The sequence below is a fragment of the Xenopus laevis genome, chromosome 3L (assembly GCF_017654675.1).
Source record: "Xenopus laevis strain J_2021 chromosome 3L, Xenopus_laevis_v10.1, whole genome shotgun sequence".
Lineage (NCBI taxonomy): Eukaryota > Metazoa > Chordata > Amphibia > Anura > Pipidae > Xenopus > Xenopus laevis.
Window position 1 is genome coordinate 136,065,609 of NC_054375.1, and position 23,475 is coordinate 136,089,083.

The window sequence follows — 23,475 nt, forward strand, 5'->3', positions numbered from 1 at the left end:
AATGGGTTTCCAGATAACGGATTCCATATACTATCCTTGAAGAATTTCCATTTCCAAAAGAAAAAAAAAAATTTTCTTAAACAATTATTTTTGCCAAAATGAATATTTAGTATTAAAGTAAATTTCTATTTTTATGTCAGTCGTTCTTGTCAGCCTTGGTTACCGAAGGTCCTTCTTTCTCGCTGGGTCCTTCCTAGTCTCATTTAAGCTAAGAGTGGGGCTTACTGGAAAGCCCTCTCTATTTATTGATGAGAGGTCACTCAGAATTGGTCCGTTCAATATTTAACGACTACGTGATTCTGCCTTTCCTGTTGTTGTTGTTTTTTTTTTTCTCCTGCAACTTCTCAGGTCAACAGACTCCCCACTCCTGCTGGGCTCAAACCTTAACCCCCCCTTCCCCCTTGAATTATACACATTTCCTTGGAACAGGCATGGACCAAATGAATTTCAGAGACGGGCCATAAACATCCAGTTAAATACTTCTATAAACCTCCACTCTGGGGACCCCTGGGGCTAACCAACAAACAAATGGGTCAACAAGGTCAATATTAGGGTCACCATACATTGGTACCTTCATAAGTCAATTCTCCTCAGTCGACCTCCAACACCTACGTAAAGGAGAGATGACACCTAACACCCCCTTCTGAAAACAGAAATATATACTGAGGCCTCCCGAGGTCTTTCTCTGGGGACAAATGTCAGTTTCTCCTAATGACAGCTCAATGAGAGGCCACAGCACAAGGGCACCATAGACTCTCTCTAACACTGAAGCTAAAGCCCCACTGTCTCACTTTATTTATCCAAAAAAACGATGGCCTTCTTTAGGTTCATGATGTGTATACTCCCCTTATATTTTCAGAGAAATATTCTCATCCACATAGAGCACCCACCAACATCTATAGACATAAAAACATTCATGGTCCAGATATGCACCAAAGGCATAATACAAATACAGGAGCAATAGCCTGATAATGTTCTTGTGTGTGTATATCCCTTATCATCCCAGAGAAGGTCTCTCCAGACTTGTAGGCCTACATAATGCGTTAAGCTCTCCTCTCGCCATGGCTGGAATTTTATTACAATATCCAACATGAATTTCCCAGCCCTGCACATTGTGGGATCAGCTGAGCACTTTCCATTGCTTGTAAAAAAGGGCATGTAACTCCGAGATCCTCGTTTTCTCATTAATTCTCATTAATGAATAGAACTCTCCTATCCCACATGGATTCAGTACATTAGACCATATTCTTGCTTGAACATTATAGAGTTTACTGCCACAAAATTCACAAGTCTGGTCCATAGCCCAGCAAAAACGCATGTAACACCCTTCCTGGCCAGTTTATAGGGGCGTTTCATCATTTAGGAACAAATACAAGTTGGCAGTCGAGGACGGCTCCCAACAAATTATATTCTTCATGATATAGACTAGCTCTATAGTAAGCTTTTAAAGGGAAACACAAGTCAGAGCCAGATGTCAGGTTCTGCCTGCAGTAAAGTGTCACCATGCTGCTGCTGCTTATCTTTGATCTGAGGGAGGCAAGTAATATCTATTATAAAAAATCACAATAATGCATGAAGAAACAAGGGATATCAAGGAAATCTTAACGCAAATTCCTCCAAATGCTACAATCTAATAATACGGCATGAATTAAACACTGATGCATATGAGCCTTTAACGTTCTGTTATTGGTAAGGATGCATCAAATCCACTATTTTGCATCTGCCGAACCCCCGAATCCTTCGCAAAAGATTCGGCCGAATACCGAACCGAATCAGAATCCTAATTTGCAGATGCTTATTAGGGGTGGGAAGGGGAAAACATTTTTTATCACTTGTTTTGTGACAAAAAGTCACGCGATTTCCTTTCCCTGCCCCTAATTTACATATGCAAATTAGGATTCAGATTTGGTTCGGCTGGGCAGCAGGATTCGGCCGAATCCGAATCCTGCTGAAAAAGGCCAAATCCTGGAAGAATCCCGAACCGAATCCTGGATTCGATGCATCCCTAGTAATTGGTCCCTCGCAAGCCTCTCTCCAACGGAGGAAGTCAATGGAAAGGAAGGAGGAGATTTACAGCATATGTTAAGCGCTGATAATGATACTAAATGCGTTATTGGCCATGTAAAGGTTAACTCAGAAATAATTCACATTCCTAATGTAGCACAATACATTTCAAGTGGGTAATTAACAGCTGTAGCATCACAGCGGATATGATTGATATTTCCAGCGACGGGTGCACAGCTGATGTTGTAATGAAGTCAGATACTAAGAACATACATTATAGCATACAGATTTGTACACATCTGCGGCACTCACTTAGGCACCAGAATAACCCCAGCCTGATCATCTGCAGTCAGGAAGGAACCCAAATGTTTTATAAAACCCAGCATTGTAGGACCTTGTCCTTACAATCCAGGCTCAGGATACTCCCAGCATTATATAACCCCCAATAATGTAGATTTAGGAAACCACCCAACACTTCAAATCAACCAGTCTTGATTTGGACTCAATCTTGCCTTGGCCCTAATAATCTGGACTCAGCGTATCCCCAGTATTATATGAGACCCCCTGATCTGACAATGGAGACTCAGGAGACCACCTAACACTGTACAGCAATGATCCCCAATTAGTGGCTCATGAACAACATGTTACTCACCAACCACTTGGATGTTACTCCCAGTGACCTCAAAGCAGGAGCTTATTTTTGAATGTTAGGCTTGGATGCAAGTTTTGGTTGTATAAAACCAGGTGTACTGCCAAACAGAGACTACTGTAGGCTGCCAGTTCACATAGGGGCTACCAAATAACTAATCAAAGCCCTTATTTGGCACCCTCATGAACTTTTCATGTTTGTGTTGTTCCCCAACTCTTTTTACATTTGAATGTGGCTCATGGGTAAAAAAAGGTTGGGGACCCCTGCTGTACAGCCACATTTTGCTTCAAGTTTATACCTACTCAAACCTGCCCAACCCAGAGGTCTGTTGGAAGTTTCTAAAAAAACAGTAGTGGGGCAGGATGGCACTGAACTGTAAGTCATGTCACTAACCGGCTGGATAACCTGGGAACTCAATCTTTTATATTTTTAACAACACTTTACAGTCAACTCCAACCTACCCACCTCCATCTACTGGTTACCCACCACGATGCACAAGTGCTTTAAGAGGTGTTTAGTGCAATTTGCCACTGCCTACTGAGTTTTTTAAAGTTGGGAGTGTCTTTGCCTTATTGGACAGAAACCTGGCCCTGCCTGAGCCTATCCCACTACTGAGAGCACTCAGTTTAACATAGAAACATAGAAGGCCTCATTTACGGTGTATATTTCAAAAATGGGTGCAAGCTGCCATGTATTTGCCCCATGTTCCTGCCATGTGGAGGTCCTTCATGGAAGGCAAAGATCTGCACTTTCTTTATGCGTTTGGCAGCCCTGTATTCATGAGGGTTGGCTGGGGGTGCTCCAGCACTGAGAAATATGTTGTTGCTTTATAAATATGTATTAACAATAATACAGCAGAATTTAATTAGTTGGGTGGTGCCTTAAGGCTGATCAGTCAGATAGCATAACTGGCCACTATATGGCCACCTTTAGCCTACCATGATAATCTGAGCTAGTCTTATTAGTTTACAATCAATATCCCTATGTTACTCAGAAACCCAGCACCAACATGAACAACCATCCCCCGTGTGTCACTTTGGCCTTCATTAATCATAAAGTGAGAAAACATACTCCGGGCATCACTCCAAACCCTTGGGTGCTCCATAAAAGCTTTTCTACTAAGCACAGATTTTTGGTGAAGCCTTTAATAATTTTGGAGAGGCTTTATAAGCTATATTTGGAGTGTTTTCACCTCTAGATAAATCCAATGTCTCAGCAAAGCTGCACGTGTGCCCCGTTAGTGATGGGTTATAAATCAGTCCGTGTTTGGGAAGCCAGAACACTGTCTTGCTTAAGTTTGGTTTTCTTCTGCTGAAATATACATAGGAAAAAAACCTGGCCGGCCTGTAATGCAACTTTAAGCAATGTATTTGCCTATAGCCTGCAACCTGCCATAGGCCTGAAACACTTGTATCCGCAGCAGATATTCCTATGGCAAACATGGGATAAACATCACTGAAGGCTTGATAAAGGGAGGAAGAGATGGAAGAATGGTGGGACTGGAGCTGAATTCAGGGTCAGAGACTCAGACTAACCTTTAACAGTAATAGAGGATATGCTTGTGGCCCCAGGCAGTAGTGACCTCAGCATAGAATTCCTATCTGCCCATTCTTAGATCCACCATAGGCTATTCAAAACCAATTTGGCACTATGTATATATAATTGCCGAAAAAGAGGATCCAGTGTGTCAAAGTTGTATGTTGGGCCCTAGAACTAGGAGACCCAGGCTGGACTTGAGATCAGAATGTTCTGCCAAATCGATTTGACCTGTAGGTGGAGCAAATCCCACACACAACTCTGCAGTGAGGTTTTGACATGGGTACCTAACCAGCTACAGGTCTTTGTCATGGGACTTCCAGTCTGCTGCCCTCCAACTGATTTTGAGTTCCCAGATGGTTTTAGTTTGGTTTTGGATATGGCAGCAAGGGCTCTTATATTAAGCTGCTGTTGATCTGTAGGGATGTAGCGAACTGTTCGCCGGCGAACTTGTTCGCGCGAACTTCGACCGTTCGTCGCGCGACGTTCGCATTTTGAGTTCGCGTTCGATTCGAATACAAATCGTTCGACCATTCGACCATTCGAATTCCTTCAACCGCTAAAAATCGAACGATTTCCATTCGTTCGAACGATTGTAAGCATTCGATCGAATGAAAAGCATTCGATCGAATGCTTCGATCGTTCGATTCGAATGAAAATCGTTCGATCGAACGATTAAAATCCTTCGATCGTTCGAATCGAACGATTTTAGCGGGTGTTCGAAGTTCGCGAACTGTTCGCGAACGTTCGAATTTTTTGCCGGTGTTCGCGAACGGCGTTCGCGAACACCAAATCGGCAGTTCGCTACATCCCTATTGATCTGCAATTGAACAGCCAATTGAAGTTCTCCCCCTCTTCCACCTCTCTAATTCTGGTCCATGTTGTAGGCCAGCTGGAGGTCTCCAAATGGTTTTTGCAGCGCATATCAGCGTAGGTAAATATACAGAAAGATCAGATGTCTTTATAATATACTTTCTGCGTGCACCACCGAACAGTCCACATTCCACGAATGACTGGTTAGGTTCAATATTTGTGGCCTGTGACATCCAGGGGGGTGGTGAAAAGCCACATAAATCACATACTGTGATCCTGACTGTGACCAGATTGCTTGAACGTTGTCCCTGCATTCCATCGGCATATTTAAACAATTAAGTGGCCACATATCACTTGAGCAGAGAAGGGTAACGTGATATATCACACTCTGCTTGGAATGAGATGATGCTCAGTGCTATGGAAGAACTAGGAAAACACTGAGAAGTCTATGCATGAATCAGAAAGGAGGTATATCACCAGTTTGCTTATGAATGTCAATCTCCCAACGAACTACAACTTCTAGGATCTCCACTGGGCTCTGGGTCAAAGAAGTCCAAGAGTACAAAAGTACACTCATGCCCTTGACTCCAGCTAGTTCATAGCTACGACTGCATTTTAGCATCAGCAAAGATGTTGCAAGAAGTTGCAGATAAAATTTAAGTGTTTTTCTACAATACATCTTTGCAATGTAAGAAAAACAACAACAGGACATCCATAATGGTAAAATGAATGAATACCCTACAGTTGCAAAAGTGACCACCTTTTAAGCCTGTTTCTAGAGAATAGACTAACGCAAGCGATACTCTTAATCAGCCTATGTTCTGCATATACAATAAGCCATTCCCTTGAGCTTTACTCCCTCTACTTGCAAATAAACCAGTATTTCCTATTAAATGCTTAAACAAAATGAGCGTCTGAGATATAAAATTACTTTTGTATTGGCATCAGTAGCTTGGATGCATCACAAGAACTATTTACCCTACTGTGTAGCAAACAGTGTTAAATATATAGTAAATATGCAATCACGCAAAGCTGGGATTGTTGGGAAAATGATAAACAAAGCTTCACTGAAAAAGTAATTATTGAAAATATCTTGTATATTGCCAGATTGACCTTAGATGTTACTACAGCTCTATTACAACTTGTATTGCTTATCGACACAGTTAATTCATGTGTAATTAGAAATACATGGAAACAAATTGCTTAGATTGTTTGACGACTCCTGTGTGCGGAACTGGTGAGGAGCAGGGCTGTGTGCCTGGATGTATTTTTGAGGCCGTGGGTTGTCAATGAGAAAAGCAGATGTCCCAGGAATCTAACGGAAGCTTCAGACAAGGAAAGGCCTCCCAAGGCAAGAGCGGAATATTTAATATGAGAACATCTGGGTGGTAGGGGCCTTTTAATACCCTGTGACAGGGCTTTCCGGAAAACGTTCTCTGACAATGGTTTTTATATCATTTTAAATAATATTGTTTTTGTTCATTTTTATTGGCTATTCAACATTTCAAATAGAATAAAAGGCTTGAACCCATCCTACCCCTCAGCTCTGTATCTTGGGCTTGTGTTGACCATGAAGATCAACTGACTCAACTGCACCAATAGTCTGTGAAGGTTTTCATTCATCCAGGTCATGGTATATTTAGCAGAAGTAAATCTAGAGCAACCGGACTTGCTGAGACATCATTGAAGACGTTTCACTACTCATCCAACAGCTTCTTCAGTTCAAATGACTGGTAACCAAATTCCTTGGCATATAAACTCTTCCAATGATTATTGGAAGATTATTCCAATAATTATTGGATTATTAGAAGAGTTTATATGCCAAAGATTTCCCGTACCAGTCAGTTGAACTGAAGAAGCTGCTTGGACGAGTAGTGAAAAGTATTCAATGTTTACACAGCAAGTCCAGTTGCTCTAGATTTATTTCTACTAAAGGGCCAAATTCAAATGTTGGGAGGTATACCTATACAAGAGCGGCAGAACTTCATAGTTAACATTTTTAAATCAACCAAGTGGCCAAGTAATGACCCAAAACATAGACATAAGCAGTAGACATCTGCTTCCTACCTGTCAATGATGACTGGATCTGACGGGGTCTCGTTCCGATTTCCGCAGCTCTTCTTTTCACAACAGCGACTGGAGAACAGATGAGGAGGGAGAGAGTGAGAAAGGTTTGGGTCAACATAATGCTGAGTGTAGCTGAGAAATCGGTTAGTATCAGTGTGCAAAGGGCAAGTGTTATGTGCAACATCCCTCCAACAGCTTGAGTTGTAGTTGAACAAACAGAGATGGTTTACACCATCTTCAAATTCATCAATGCTTGGAGTCCCACTAGTGCTAGGACATTCTGGAGCAAGTGTAGAATTTGATGCAGTGCCTCTGGGAGAAAAATACATGTCTCTGGAAAAAAAATATGTGCCCCTAAGAGAGAAGTATGTGCCTCTGGGACAGTGTTCGTGCCCCTAGGAGAGATGGATTAGCTCTGGTAGAGATAAACAAGCCTTTAGTGGAGATGTATGTGTCTCTAAGAGAGAAGTATGTGCCTCTAGGAGAAATGGAGCAGCTCTAGTAGAGATGCACATGCCTTTAGTAGAGATGTATGTGCCTCTGGGAAAGACATGTGTCCATAAGAGAGATGTATGTGCCTCTAGGAGAAATGGAGTAGCTCTAGTAGAGATGTACATGCCTTTAGTAGAGATGTATGTGCCTCTGGGAAAGACATCGGTGCCCATAAGAGAGACGTATGTGCCTCTAGGAGAAATGGAGTAGCTCTAGTAAAAACATACATGCCTTTAGTGGAGATGTATGTGCCTCTGGGAAAGACATAAGTGCCCCTAAGAGAGAAGTATGTGCCTCTGGGAGAGATGGAGTAGCTCTAGTAGAGATGTACATGGCTTTAGGAGAGATGCATGTGCCTCTATCAGGGGTGCGTACCACTAAGAGAGAAGTACGTGCCTCGCAGAGAGATGTATTTGCCCCTGGGAAGAGACATATGTGATTCTGGAAGAGAGAATCTGTAGGCAGCAAAAAAAGGGGATCAAAGCCATTACCCTGCTTGGGGCCTGTTTGGTCTTAATCCATCTCTGTCAACACCACTTGGAAGGCCACAGCTTGGACATGAATGGTGCAACTAATTAAGAACATCTATCATTTATTACGCAGATTAATAAGTATAATAATGATTATATTATCCTTAATTTATATAGCGCCGGCATATTATGCATAGCTTTACAGGGTATGTGCCATCAATCACGTCAATGGAGTTTGTGGTCTAATATCTCTATCATATAGAAAGAATGAAATGCTCAAACACACACTATCTAATAGGGAATTGGACTATTTACAGTTTATAATATTATATATATATATTATATATAAAAATGTTGACAATATTTTTTTCTTTATTTTCACCTCATCATGGAGCCCTGGGGTGCGTCTGTTGCTGAGAAACTGTATCATATATACAACTCCCTATCGTATGAATAAATCAGATAAATACAGTACAGGTATGGGACCTGTTTTCCAGAATGCTTGGGACCTGAGGGTTTCCAGATCCGTAATTTGGATTTCCATTCATTAAGTCTACTAAAAAGTGACTCAAACATAAAATAGTATTATTTTGCCTCTGATAAGGATGAATTCTATCTTAGTTGGGATCAAGTACAAGGTGCTGATTTCTAATTACAGATAAAAAAGGAAATACCGTATGCCTTATAATTTTGAATTATTTGTTGGAGATGGCCTTCTCGTAATACGGAACTTTTTGGATAACGGATCCCATACCTGCACTGCTTCCAGTGCAGATTTACCCGTTCTTATATATACTTATCTAAGCAGTTTTAGAAAGATTAAAGTGAACCGAAACCTCTAAGCGGTGATTACTTTGCCTTTAATAGTGCCATAAAAGCCTGTGCATTATGTATAAACTCCATTTTTCCTCTCAGTTTCATGTACTTTGGCAAGTGGTCCAATAAAATATTAATATGCGAGCGGAGCCCAGATGCCCCCTGATTGAAGCATTGCTCTGCACACACAGACATACCCTGCTCTGCAGCCGCACATTACACACACACACACACACACACACTGTGCTGGAGGGCTGGATTGCCGGCAGCCTTTGTGTTGCATTCTGCTCCTGCTGATTGCATAACAAAAGTGTGTAAATTCCCACCATCTGTCTGAGCAGGGGCAGGGTGACCAGCAGCCTTGTGCAGTGTCCCAGCTGTGAGCTACGCCGGCCTGTCACATTCCCATTCTTATTAACCAGCTGTAAGGGCCGCCATTGCCCCCATTAGTCTGCTTCACATTAAAATGTCCTATTACCCTCACGTACAGGAGCACTGAGATAACTGCTGCTTGGGGGATAACAACTGGGATCCTGTTTCAGGGTAATTGGCACAGATTGCATAGGAGGAGCAGCCATCAGTCCCTGAACATACTGGGAGAAGGACATGTTCATGCAATCGACCCTCCTTGCCTACCTGCTCCTGCCTTCCTCACATACACTTCATATATATATATATATATATACACTATATACTATATATATATATATATATATTATTCATACGGGTTTATTTAAAAGTGCCACCTTTAGTAGTGGACTAAAGTAACACAATGAGAGGCCAAGTCCAGGGAGCAATTTAAAGATCTTTGCCACAAAAGGGCTTACACTTGAAATCTATCTATTCGGGAAAAAACTTTTACATTCTGGAAGGAAGACCTGCCAAATATTATACTATAGTATAAATAAATATATACCCAAAGATTATTTACTATACCTATAAATATGTCGGGGAAAATATGATGACCATTTAGTAAGGAGAGACCTATTCCATTAAAGGGGTAGTTCACCTTTGAGGTAACGTTTAGTATGTTACAGGGATGCACCGAACACACTATTTTGGATTCGACCGAACCCCAAAATCCTTCGCGAAAGATTCGGCTGAATACCGAACTGAATCTGAATCCTAATTTGCATATGCAAGGGGAAAACAATTTTTACTTCCTTGTTTTGTTACAAAAAGTCTGAATCCTGCTGAAAAAGGCCGAATCCTGGCCGAATCCCGTACCGAATTCTGGATTCAGTGCATCCCTAGTAAGTTATAGAAAGTCCAATTCCTAGCAACTTTGCGATCGGTTTTCATTATTTATATTTTATCATTTTTGAGTTATTTGCCTTGCTCTTTTGTCTCTTTCACTGGCCCCATCTAAAACAAATGCTCTGTGAGGATACACATTTATTGTTATTGCTACTTTATATTACTCATCTTTCTATTCAGTGGTCTAACTAGATGTTTCTGGGCCCCACAGCAAATTCATTTTAGGGCCCCCAACATATCGAGAGATTGCCCTTTTTTACAAATATATGTTGAAATTGCTCATTAGGGCCTCATGGGCCCCCTATAACCCTGGGCACCCCTGGGTATTTTATCGGCCTGGCCGGTAAAAATGATGGTTGATCCCAATGTTATTAATAGGGAAAAATGATAAATATATAGAAGGCCATTATTTTTTTCCAGAAAAGATGGCAACCCTATCTCTGCACCAATCAGGCGACAGCGTTGAGCAGGTAACTGGGGCAGAAAAAAAAGCCTCTTCTGTTTTTAAATTCAGCTTTTCTAATGTGAGAGAGAGCAATTGTACTCTCCACACTAGCAATGAGCCACCTCCGGATCACCTGCCGCGCAGGTATGGTAAGCGCTTGGGGGCGAGGTGTGGGAGAGGCATTAGAAACACCACTGACCTCTTCTATTCATGTCCATTTTCTTATTCAAATTAATGCATGGTTGTTGGGTAATTTAGACCCTAGCAACCAGATTGCTGACATTGCAAACTGAAGAGCTGCTGAATAAAAAGCTAAATAACTCAAATAATAAAAAAATGAGAACCAATTGCAAACTGTCTCAGAATATCACTCTCTTACTCAAAGCTGAACACCCCCATTAAGATCTCTGTTAGTGAGAGAAAGCTTCAACATCTGTTAATTGGGAAACTACAACTCTCAGTATCCCTCACCAGCCAGTGGCATAACTAGAACTTACTGGGCACCAAAGCAAAACAATTTAAGTGCCCTCCTAAACTCTGCAAATAAGACATTTTCATAAACATATATTGAAACTGCTTATCAGTCAGTGCCCTACTGGGACCCCTATATCTCTAGGGCCCCCAGTAGTAGTAGGATCTGTGTCCGACACCTAGTTAAGGTGGCTCTATTAAGGTCTCTATGCATTTTGGGGGTTACCAAAAACCAACCATATGTATTTTTAAGAGCCTGATATAAAGAGAGGCTGAAAGACAAAGAATATGTGTGTTATTGCTTCAGCAGAAACACTTTGTTTCTTTGAAAGCTACATTTATAACATTTCTTCGTGCGTCCTATTGTATTCATTTCGACACATTCAGAGACAACTTTCAGGTTTCAAGAACTTGAGATGAAAAAAAAAAGTGTGACAATTCCCTGATCTAGGCTGGGCGCTTGGCACAAGTCACTAATTGGGTGCAGTAACTAATTAGCCTTTTGTTCCAGGGCTAAGGCAGTTAAGTAGTGAGCAAAATGGCAGCTTAATATAGAAAGGAAGCAGCTATTAACTCTAACCTCAAAGCTTTGTTTTTCTAATTTGTCCTGTAGGGTGGATGGGGAAATGAGCTGTTAAAACTAGAGGCCTGCACAGTGAACCAAAGTGGTGGCCGGCACACAAAGAATGGATGGGACTGCAGAAAGAGTAGTGTATACATGGAGAAACTCCCCGGCAATGGTTGTTTGGGGGCTTTACAGTAAGGCTTGTGCAACCTCTCTACTACAGGGGTCCCCAAATTTTTTTACCCATGAAGGTTAAGAAACACTGTAATAAGTCAAAATTTCCTCGGCTCTGCACCATGCACCCTTTAATCCTTCAATATAAATCAGGTATTTTCCCTGCTAAGTTTACAGGCACATTTACCCATCCAGCCTGCAGTATGTTGCTTGGGGGCCTGTAACTCTGTAACGTTGGGTATAAATAAAGTATTCTCCACATCTCTAACTTTTTGACAAACTCTATACTGAGCGACGGCGTGGTGATGATCCCTAGTGGGAAGAGTGTGAAACTGTGCCTTTCATTTATTTAACTGAGTTAAACCTGGCAAATTATTTTAATTTCCCTGCGGTTGGATCTTGCGCTCATAACGGAACTGCTAATGGATTTCTCTCTCCACAAGGTAACGTTATATATATGACCAGAGACCGGGAGCTGGCAATCTCCATCGCTATCAGCCTTCAGGGAATCCGATTCCACTCTCAACCTGTCTTGCTTTCATGCAAAATGGCTGCTAACTGAGAAATGGCATCCTCGAGAGATCACGCATTTCGCGCATACACTTGCCACTGAATATATTTCCATATATGTTATTAAGGCAAATAGTAAGTAATTTCAGTGGTAACATAAATTAGAATATTCCTTTTGAAATTATATATCTCAGAACAGTGATGTATTATGGGAGGCCCTAGGGTATTTAGGGGCCTACAGCCTGCTCATGGGCTTCATAGGCATCCTCGTTTTAATATCATTCAGTCTCAATATACATCAAAAACTATAGTTGCATTAAAAAAAACCTTTATTTTTTACTTTGTAACAAAACAAGCCAAAATTAGATCAGGCTAAGCCAGACATTCAGCCATGGTGCCAACAGAGGGACCATTACACTTATCTAAGAACAATATCTAGGGACAACGGTAGTCCTTGACCAACCAGGGTTTCCACCCTAAATGATATCTGAATGGGACTGTTTGTTTTGGTTTCATATGTTGGACCAATTAGGTCAAGAAAAGCCAAATTGCAGCCCTTGGACTGGTTGTGGGCACAGACCGTATGAATGAGAAGGGGATGAGGTAGACCCTTACCTGCACATGACCTCGTGTGTAAGCAGCACCCTGCACATCTCCGGGTTCTTGTTCTGACCTTCATAACTTATTGGCTAGAGAAGCAAAGAGAACAATGAGTATAAGCCTATGTCCTAGGGCCAAAATTTAACATCCATAGCCAACAACGCAGCAGGGCTTTCACAACCTAAGTTGCTCTATTTATTAATTCACTGCCCTCATGTGGACCCTGGGTGGTGGCCATATCTAATTAATAGAATGGGGCCCCAATAAATTATAATAGAATTCTATAGAAAACTCCATTCCCTGTATACTTCAATGCCCACAAATTGTGACCTTTTGCAGCTTTATAGGCCCCCACCACAGGGGGCCTATAAAAAAGAGAAGGAAAGGCTAAAATTAAGTAAGCTTTATCAGAGAGGTCTATATAAATACATCAGTAAATCCTCAAAGTAATGCTGTTCTGAGTCCTCTGTCAAAAGAAACACCACATTTCTTTCCTTCTATTGTGTACGCCTGGGCTTCTGTATCAGACTTCCTGTTTTCAGCCTCCAGGGCTAGGGCTTGAGCATGCTCAGTTTGTTCCTCTCTCTCTCTCTCTCCCTCACTTGTCCCCTTCCCTCCTCCCCTCCCTGATGTAATCTGAGCCCACAGCTATGTGTGGGCAGGGAGATGTCACACCAAGCTAATATGGCAGCTGCTATCCTACACTAAGAGAGCTTCTAGAGCTGTTTACTCGGGTATGGTAAAGCATTCTGCAGAATAAATATAGTGTTATAGTTTGCACTATTGTGGCTAATCTATTAGCAATAAACTGCTTCGGTAGCTTTCCTTCTCCTTTAAGCTGCCCTGAATACAGACCCACAGGGCAGTGAGATGTCAATAACAAGTGCTTTGTTATGGGAATGTCTTACCTGCTTTGTCACAGAGTCGATGAGCCTCACGTAGAGATCTTGTTCAGTCCGAACACCTGGGGAAATACCAATCTGCAGTCAATTGAGGGGACTGTGGTTGGGTAAAGGGGACCATTCTCCCGCTATCCCACCAAGGTCTATTATATAAAATATGCCATTCACTATCATATCCCTCGGGTGTAACAGACTACATGAAATGGATTGTATAAATAAACCCTGGTCTGAGGTGATCCTGTCTCGGATCTTGCCTTGGCCTAGCAGTGCATTAAGTGAGGGGACAAAGCAGAGGACATGTTGCTGGACAGGGACTCACCATTGCTGTACAGGAGCTGCAGTTTGTAGTGTGTCCCATTATTGGTCTTCTCTGTGCTGAACTCCTACAGGATAGAAACAGAGAGAGGTTTTTCAGGGTTATAAGTGCTGTGTCAACTAATAGAGATATTTCCCAGTCGCTCCCTGTAAAGTTGATTATCATGGCTACAAATCCTCACTCACCTTTTCATTCTCCACAAAGTCCACAAAGGACGTGCGCTCAATCTCTATTGGTTGCCCCTGGCGGTCATACAGGGCCAGCACGAAATGGAAGAAGTTGGATTTCCGCAGGTTGGATGGAGGCTGCTTCTCAAAGTGAGCCCGGGATACTGCCACCCCACTGCAAGAGAGAGAGAGAGAATGTGCTGTTTGAGAATATGCGCTACTCAGTTGCCTCCCCACTGCAGGACATTATACTATGTACTGTTATATACAGCTCAGTGCTGTTTCTTTTTTTGCCCTCTCTATTTCTCTCCAGCTATAAAGTCCCCCCTATGAGTTGTACAGCGCTCTGTTATATGCATTGCACATGTGCTGTACTTAAGGAGGCCATAAACGTGCAGATTACCTGCAATATCAGACGAACAATCGGACGTTCCCATCTCCCAATCTGCCTATCTCCCAATTATGACAATTCAGAATAAAGTAGTAAAAGAACAGATCAGACAATGTTCTGCCCTGACAGAAATCGCACAAAAGTTTATGTCCGACAAATGTTGGGACACTCCACACATTGTCCGAAAATCGTACAAATCAAGGATTTCTAAGATTATATCTGCACGTCTATGGCCAGCTTTATTCTAAACACAAATATAATATGCACTGCTATTCACACTGTGCAGTTCCCTATCCTACTGGCCAATGTTGTTGTTGCAACAGTTGGATAGTTAGATACAGAGAGAGAGAGAGAGAGAGAGAGAGATGATAGATGATAGATAGATAAATAGATAGATAGATAGATAGATAGATAGATGATGATAGAGAGAGAGAGAGAGAGAGAGAGAGAGAGAGAGAGAGAGAGAGAGAGAGAGAGAGAGAGAGAGAGAGAGAGATAGATAGATAGATAGATGATGATAGAGAGAGAGAGAGAGAGAGAGAGAAGAGAGAGAGAGAGAGAGAGAGAGAGAGAGAGATAGATAGATAGATAGATAGAAATGGATAGATAGATAGATAGATAGATAGATAGATAGATAGATAGATGATAGATAGATAGATAGATAGATAGATAGATGATAGATAGATAGATAGATAGATAGATAGATAGATAGATAGATAGATAGATAGATAGATAGATAGATAGAAATGGATAGATAGATAGATAGATAGATAGATAGATGGATGGATGGATGGATGGATGGATGGATGGATGGATGGATGGATGGATGGATGGATGGATGGATAGATAGATAGATGATGATAGATAGATAGATAGATAGATAGATAGATAGATAGATAGATAGATAGATAGATAGATAGTTAGATAGATAGATAGATAGATAGATAGATAGATAGATAGATAGATAGATAGATAGATAGATAGATAGATGATAAATAGAACAAAAATAGTTTACAAATATATCTCTTATACGTCCTGTAATAGTTTCATAACTGTTTTCCTTCCCTCATATTGCATGAATATAAGTTCTATAAAATATCCCGAACATCTGCAAGAAATGCATTAGAATTTACTATAAACCCCCATTGGCCATATTAGGCCGTACAGCAAAATCTCTTTTTAGGGGCCCCTGATACCTAAACCTTTTAGGAAGCTGCTTTGATTCACACATTGACACAGTGAAATTGGAGAATTATATCTTGAAAGTGAATATCTTTTATTTCATGATCCCTTCCAGTACAAGAATCATTTACTATGCAGTGATATTACACTGCTGAGTACTCAGTACTCTCTGTAGTTACATTTTACTATCATATATCCTGAACATTATACTATGTGAGATACAATGTTCTGTTATATTCACTGTACAGTATCACAGCTTATTCCCACAGCAAGATTTTCACTATAATGTAGTACAGTATATACAGTATTTAGCCCTCCTGCCCAATATGGTATATTCATACATCTACTGTATTTCTCTCATTTCTCTCATTTCTATTATTTATCCTTTCCATGATACAGTACTATTTATGATGCCTAGTAAAATAAGCTGTCATATGCTGAGTACAATTTAAGATGTTCCCTCCTCTTCCCTTACTATTAGACATAAAATGGTTAAAGGCAAAGTTCACATTAAAATGAACATTTTTAATAGTTCAAACAGGAGTAGCCCATACATATTTGCATTTAGTTTTATTTTATGTGTATGTTTTACTACTTTTCCAACTGTTTTCTGCCTATGACGCTGGATTATTATTATTATTATATTACTGATGTTTCATTTCATCCCCGTCTCCTGTTTTCCATTCTGTTATTCCAACTCTACACGGAGGCTACAGTCACTGACCACTGCAGCCAGATACAACACCCTACGGGCCCTAAACAAACTAGTTTAATAATCCCACAACCACAGAACAACAATTGCATTTGGTCTTAGATCCTACTAAAGGTATGGCAGATTTCCCCTTTGAAATACTCTGTCAACAGTGCGATATACAATTGTTGCTTGCAGCTTTGCGACTGAGTGAAATTAAAATAGCGTAACATGAAGGATTCCCCAAGTGTAAGAGGATCTATGCTTTATGCAAAGATATTCAATACTTTTACTGTATATACACAGCAAAGGACACAATCTACACTAATCCCATCCTGCACCAAGAGTTACATCCATATACATTATATAAATAATATTAAATATACATAATAATACATTGTATCCAATACATTGACTCCCTGCTACTACACACTATAAACACTGCTGTATACACTGCATTAAATACAAATCATGCTCTGTGTTCAGATAAGGGGTGTTAAATGCAGTCATTAACCCATATTCACAGGATTCAAGAAATTAAAATATTGCCCTTAACCCTCATAGCCTGCATTCTACTTGCCCCCTATGTAACCAGACACCCCTCTTTACTATGTGAAGGAAAATGCTGTTACCTGCAGACTTCAATGTTTGATAAAGTCTCCTTAATTTCTTTAATGAAAGAGTTAAAAATTGTACAAGCCTGTAATTGTAGGGCCCTTCCAATATTCAGTAAGAGTACGGTGATATACAGTACAGCCCGGGCACCTACCTACTGTACAGTTCTGGCCGACACACTGCAAGTATACACACCGTAACACTATACACACAGCACTGACGCTATCCTGCAATCAGACCTGGGAATAAATATAATACAGGTACGGGATCTATTATCCAGAATGCAGGACCTGGGGTTTTACGGATGAGGGATCTTTCCATAATTTGGATCTCCATACATTAAGTCTGCTTCAAACTAATTTAAACATGAAATAAACCCAATAGGATTGTTTGGCCTCTAAAAAAGATTAATTATAACTTAGTTTGGATCAAGTACAAGGTACTGTTTCTTTATTACAGAGTAAAAGGAAATCAATTTCAATCTGAATTATTTACTTAAAATAGAGTCTATGGGAGATGGGTCCTATACCAGTGTATACATGATGGAATAAAGATCCTATTATTTTTTATGAAAATTTAGCCGTGAGTGCTTTCATCCTGTGAACTGTAAATTAATTGTGGAGCACCCGGCACTTACTATATTGATTGGCGTGTGCAGATAGATGGAGATGTATATGTGTGTGTATATATATATATATATATATATATATATATATATATATATATATATATATATATATATATATGTAAATATATATATAAAACAAGGGAAAGTTGTGCTCACCACAAAACTTTAAAACCATTAAGCGGGGTTGCAATGAGGCTGAAATACATATAGACAAATATATACATATAGACAAATACAAGAGGACCTCTTGTATTTGTGTGTGTATATATATATATATATATATATATATATATATATATATATATATATATATATATATATATATATATATATATACTGCCACCAGGATACAGGCATCATAATACTCTGTACTAACCCACAGTATCCAGCAAAGATACCCATTAACTAGAAAACTACCTGCACACTTCAAAGATATGTCTATATCTTTATAATACTCCTGTACATTACACTAGCAGTACTCTGCAGTATGTATTAGCTAGTACAGGAAAGGAACCTATTATCCAGAATACCCGGGAACATGGGGTTTTCTGGATAACAGATCTTTCCGTAATTTGGATCTTCACCCTTTATGTCTACTAGAAAATCATGTAAACATTAAATAAACCCAATAGGCTGGTTTTGCTTCCAATACGGATTAATTATATGTTAGTTGTGAGAAAGCACAAGGTACTGTTTAATTATTACAGAGAAAAAGATTTTCGATAATTCAGAGTTTCCAAAATAACAGATCCCATGCCTGTAATATAAACTGCTTCTACGCTACAAGGATACAGGTCCTGTAATACTCCTGTACTTTACGCTATCAGTTCTCGTGTGTAATTGTACACTGCCTGGATATGGGTCAATCAGTACTGAGCAAGGATGTTTACAAACTAGTAATATTTAAGTTATACTGCCCCTCGCATACATACCTATAAGCTATGTTCAGACTTTTTATATTCATGGCTTCAGGAATGAGAAGCTCAGATACCTTCTGTACCCCTATACTCACAATCACTCTGCAGTGACTCCTGGAATCGTATAATGATACTCCTGAGCCACTGTACTAAATACCTACACTTTGCACAACACTGATAAGTACTCTAACAGTGATGCAATGTTTAACCAAGTTTCTGCCCACTAAAGTCTCAAATTCTCCCTATAGATACCAAGCAAGTTATTATACAAGGTGATGCCGTCCTCACAAGCCTAATGATATCTACCCCCATGTGTACTATACAGCCACTGTAACTTGCAGCTTTACTTGCATAAACTATACAGCAAGTTATTCTCAACTACACTCAGTTATATGAATTATACAGCCACTGTACGGCTAGTCTGGTTTATACATATAACACACTGTATAGTTAAATCAGTTTTGCAGCCACATGCACTGAGTTACTCACCCAAACTTATTGTACACTGTATAGTTATATATACTGCACAGCCACATCACTCCCAGCTATACTCATAGTTGTATAATCGGTAATTTATCACTCTACTTACAGTTGTTTTATCTAAACTTGCCAGACACTTAACAAAGGCTTATCCTTATATTGCATTATTTGACTATACCAAAGCACACACATCCATCCTATAAACTGTACAGCCATTCCACCAAATTACTAGTATTTACCATCTAGTAAACTATACAGCCATTCCATCAAATGACTAGTATTTACTGTCTAGTAAACTGTACAGCCACTGTACCAAGGCACAATAAATACCCTTATATTAACAATGCAGGGACTGTAGCAAGTGACAGATGGGCACCCTTATATAAATTTTAGAGGCATGTAGGAAGGCCCCCTTTTCTCCCCTCTGATATGACCTATAAACTCTTTGCCAAGTCACCCAGTGTAGCAAATATTGGGTAGATACATAAATATATACACCTCTCTACCAAAAAGCCTATGCCTAGTATTTATAGTATCTGCATCAGTCTGTATGACACTGGCCCACCAACCAAATCAGATATCTTCCTAAACTGCCTGTTTATATGTGCCCCCCACAAACACAGCCAATCACTGTCCTGGGATCTGAATTGAGCCAGGCCCGGACAGGCAATCCGTGGGTTCTGGCAAATGCCAGAGGGGCTGCTATAAGGTCCCATAGAAAGTCAATATTTAGTGGGCTGGTGGGGGCTGTTTGGACCTCTATATGGGCTGATTGGGCCTCTGTGCACCTGAAATGCCAGGCCCTGTTTTGATTCTCAATCCGGACCTGGTTGGAGCGATATGAGTCCTTGCGCTCAATGTGCGTTTCTTTGTGCTGCGCTCCCGAATCTCCCTCATTAATGTGTCTTATCGGATCCGAGTTTTTTTAAGCGGAGATACAATTGCAAATGCATCTAAAGTTTTTCAGCCACAGATGTCATGTCCCTATACCCTGTGACCCTGCAGGGCATTAAAGACGTACCACAAGCCATGCTCTGGGCGGCCTACTGTCTAATAATGTATGTCTAATAATGACAATAATAATAACAGATAAAAGTGCCAACCGCGCACAGACAGATATTTATAGGCAGCAACGTGCGTCTGATCGGTTCATCGCATACAGAGGGGGGGGGGGGGGGGGAAATGGTGCGATCGGCCGAAACGTTGGCTAAACAGTCTGCCCGTTCATTCTCGGAAATTCTTTTTGCTCCTTTTCGCTCTTTCCATCGTTTTATAACTCTGTGCAACTAATAAATGATATACCCAGCGCATTCGACTTCATATCTATTTGTAGGTGCGGCGGATTGGGACCCCTCGGTCAGAAGTGTGAAGTCTCATTGGCGAGTCGCTTATTTCTCCTAAAATAGCAGCGACAAAGAAGCACCGGTGTAACAGGTCCCTTTATTCGGCCAATATTCGTGTATTTGCGGTATACAGGACGTGTGCAGATATGTATTTATTCTAACATGGTATAGATGAGAGAGAGAGAGAGAGAGAGAGAGAGAGAGAGAGAGAGAGAGAGAGAGAGAGATCAATAGAGATAGATAGATAGATAGATAGATAGATAGATAGATAGATAGATAGATAGATAGATAGATAGAGACAGATGAGAGAGAGAGAGAGAGAGAGAGAGAGAGAGAGAGAGAGAGAGAGATAATGGTGGTAGAAAGATAAAAGATAGATAGATAATAAATAGGGGTAGAGAGATAAATAGTTGGATATTTAGATACAATTATATATATATATATATATCAAACTGTTTCAAGTACTGTACTGTAATCAAAAGATCGAGATTCGTAGATGATGGAAATAATGGAGAGAAAGAAAGAAAGAAAGAAAGAAAGAAAGAAAGAAAGAAAGAGAAAGAAAGAAAGAAAGAGGGAAAGAAAGAAAAAAAAGAAAAGGAAAAGAAAGAAAGATTGATTGAGATAGATAGATAGATAGATAGATAGATAGATAGATAGATAGATAGATAGATAGATAGAGATAGATGATAGATAGATAGATAGATAGATAGATAGATAGATAGATAGATAGATAGATAGATATATTAATATCTACACCAAACCATTTGACTTTTTATAGGTATTTTCTGCTGAGCAAGAAGCAGAATCATTAACTTTTATACCTCCAAACACAACAGAGAACCCAACATCCCCAGTGATCCTTTATTCAAACATGGGGAGAGACTTTCCTAATAGAAAAGTATCAGCTCATTAATAACTGTAAATAAATCTCACTAAATCCCACCAAATTGGAACTTTCTTCCCCCTCAAGCTGAACCCGATCCAACGCGAGATCCAATGAGCAAAAAGGGACTTTATTCTGTGTATCTTGGAAATATGGAAATACCCCAAATTCACACGGGGAATCATTAAGTTTTAATACTGAGATTTTACGCTGAGGGACATCAGGTAAAATAGGGTTGTACGAACCCAAAATTGTAGCCTTTATGTTAAAAAAAAAAAATATATATATATATATATGTGGAACATGACTGAGATGAATTAAAAGTACTTGAGTGTAATCATTTTTGCATTGTATTACTGTGTATGTAGATATAATTACAAAGACACATGCAGAGGTGTTTTATACATTTATACAATCTTATAGCTATAACACAGATATTTAATATATATAAAAATATCAAGGTAATTTCTATTCCCAGGGATTTATAGAGTGTATTTATTATATTAATAGTGTGTGTGTGTCTGAAAATATATATATATACTACACACACACACACACATATATATATATACACTCATTTATATGAAGAGTGGCCATTATATATACATATTATTAAATATTAAATGTAAGAGTTTGGGCGGCCCAGCCAGTCCTGTATCTTCAGGTTACAATGAAAAACTACAATTTTATAGCAATTTTGATGGCATATATTTCTAGTGACACATATATATATATATCTTTCTAGTGACGCATATTCAGGAATAATATATATATATATATCTAGTGACACATATAAAGGAATAATATAGATGAGGGAAGTACTTATTTGTGTCTGTATGTAGAGCAGCAGCAGAATAAGGAGACGGACTATATGGGCGCTAATAGCGCCAGTACATCAGTGCATTCCTCTCATTGCTTCTGTTGCTTCTCCTACTGCTGCCGGGAATGGGAACCCCAGGTCATCGCCGGTTCCCCCTATGGACGTACTCGCTTAGCCTTGTGTGTCACCCCAATCATCTCATGCAACACAATCTCCAAGTAGCGGCGATTTAATACAAACTTATCCCGACACACTGAGATGAATTTATGTTTATAATAAGCACATATGCACAAAGAAGACATACACATATATACCTGCGCATTAATGTACAGCTACTGCACATGGACACACACACACACACACACACACACACACACACAAAGACAAGTCCCTGATACACAAGCACAAGTGCAAAAGACTAAGTGCAAGCTCTTGGGTTCAGCGCTGTACGCACAGCAATTGGCACTTTCACGTTGGTACGGGTCATTGTGACGTTTATTAGCTGGAGCTTAAACTGTCAGTCGGGTCCCAGCACATCCGCCGGCCGGGCAGCAGCAGCAGCAGTAGAGAGAGACCCCTGCAGCCAGAGAAGTTGCGGGCGCTACACGGGGATAGAGTGAGATGTAATTTGCGCCTAGCAGTAAATAAGCGCACATAAGCAGGCAGTCAATTCTTCTCATACGCTACAGGGTTTCTGCGCTAGCACAGACACCTTAGAAAGTTTTTTAGCAGCCGCAGCAGCAGCCACAATATGCCCCATCAGTGCCCCTAAGCTGGACAAGCTTCTTACCTCTGAGCTGCCACCTTGGCATCCACTACTCCAACATTCCTGACCCAGGACCGGACTGGATCCATTCCAACTCCCAGCGCTTTGTCTCTCAAGGCAGTTCCAAAAGTCTCCTGGACCCCAAACATTGAGTGCTGGCTCACAAATTCTGGGGAGGTTCCAATAGCCTCCAAATACAGTTCTGGCTGTGCCCCTCCTGTGCCACCTGCTCCTCAACAACAGGCTGACCCTACAACATGTAACCCTCTGTGTGCACTGGAGCAGCATCTGCAAAGGAACATGAATGAGCCCCCCGGGGAGGAGGGGTCTGCTCTGCATCGGGCTTCTGATTGGTCGGCTGAGTGCCCAAGTCACTACCCACAGGCTGATGATTTAACTCTCAATGCCCCAGGCAGCATCAGCATCACCTTGTAGTGAAAACACTAAGCAGCCTGTGTTTGTTTGTAACTGTTCCAATCAGGATCATATTCAGGGTCGGGGA

At 40.4% G+C, this 23,475-nt stretch overlaps 1 protein-coding gene across 4 annotated transcripts in view; it reads right to left on the minus strand.

Annotated features, from left to right (window-relative positions):
• The window catches only part of ebf2.L (EBF transcription factor 2 L homeolog), a 61,041-nt gene extending 37,782 nt beyond the window's left edge, over positions 1 to 23,259 (minus strand). For 3 of the 4 annotated variants that reach the window (XM_018250596.2, XM_018250595.2, XM_041584859.1), the window contains exons 1-6: positions 22,998 to 23,259; positions 14,273 to 14,429; positions 14,091 to 14,154; positions 13,778 to 13,833; positions 12,885 to 12,958; positions 7,070 to 7,138 (exon numbers count right to left, since the gene is read on the minus strand). In XM_018250596.2, the coding sequence (XP_018106085.1) occupies positions 7,070 to 7,138; positions 12,885 to 12,958; positions 13,778 to 13,833; positions 14,091 to 14,154; positions 14,273 to 14,429; positions 22,998 to 23,122 (545 nt within the window). In that variant the 5' untranslated portion in view covers positions 23,123 to 23,259. 4 annotated transcript variants of the gene reach the window in all.
• Between the last annotated feature and the right edge of the window lie 216 nt (positions 23,260 to 23,475).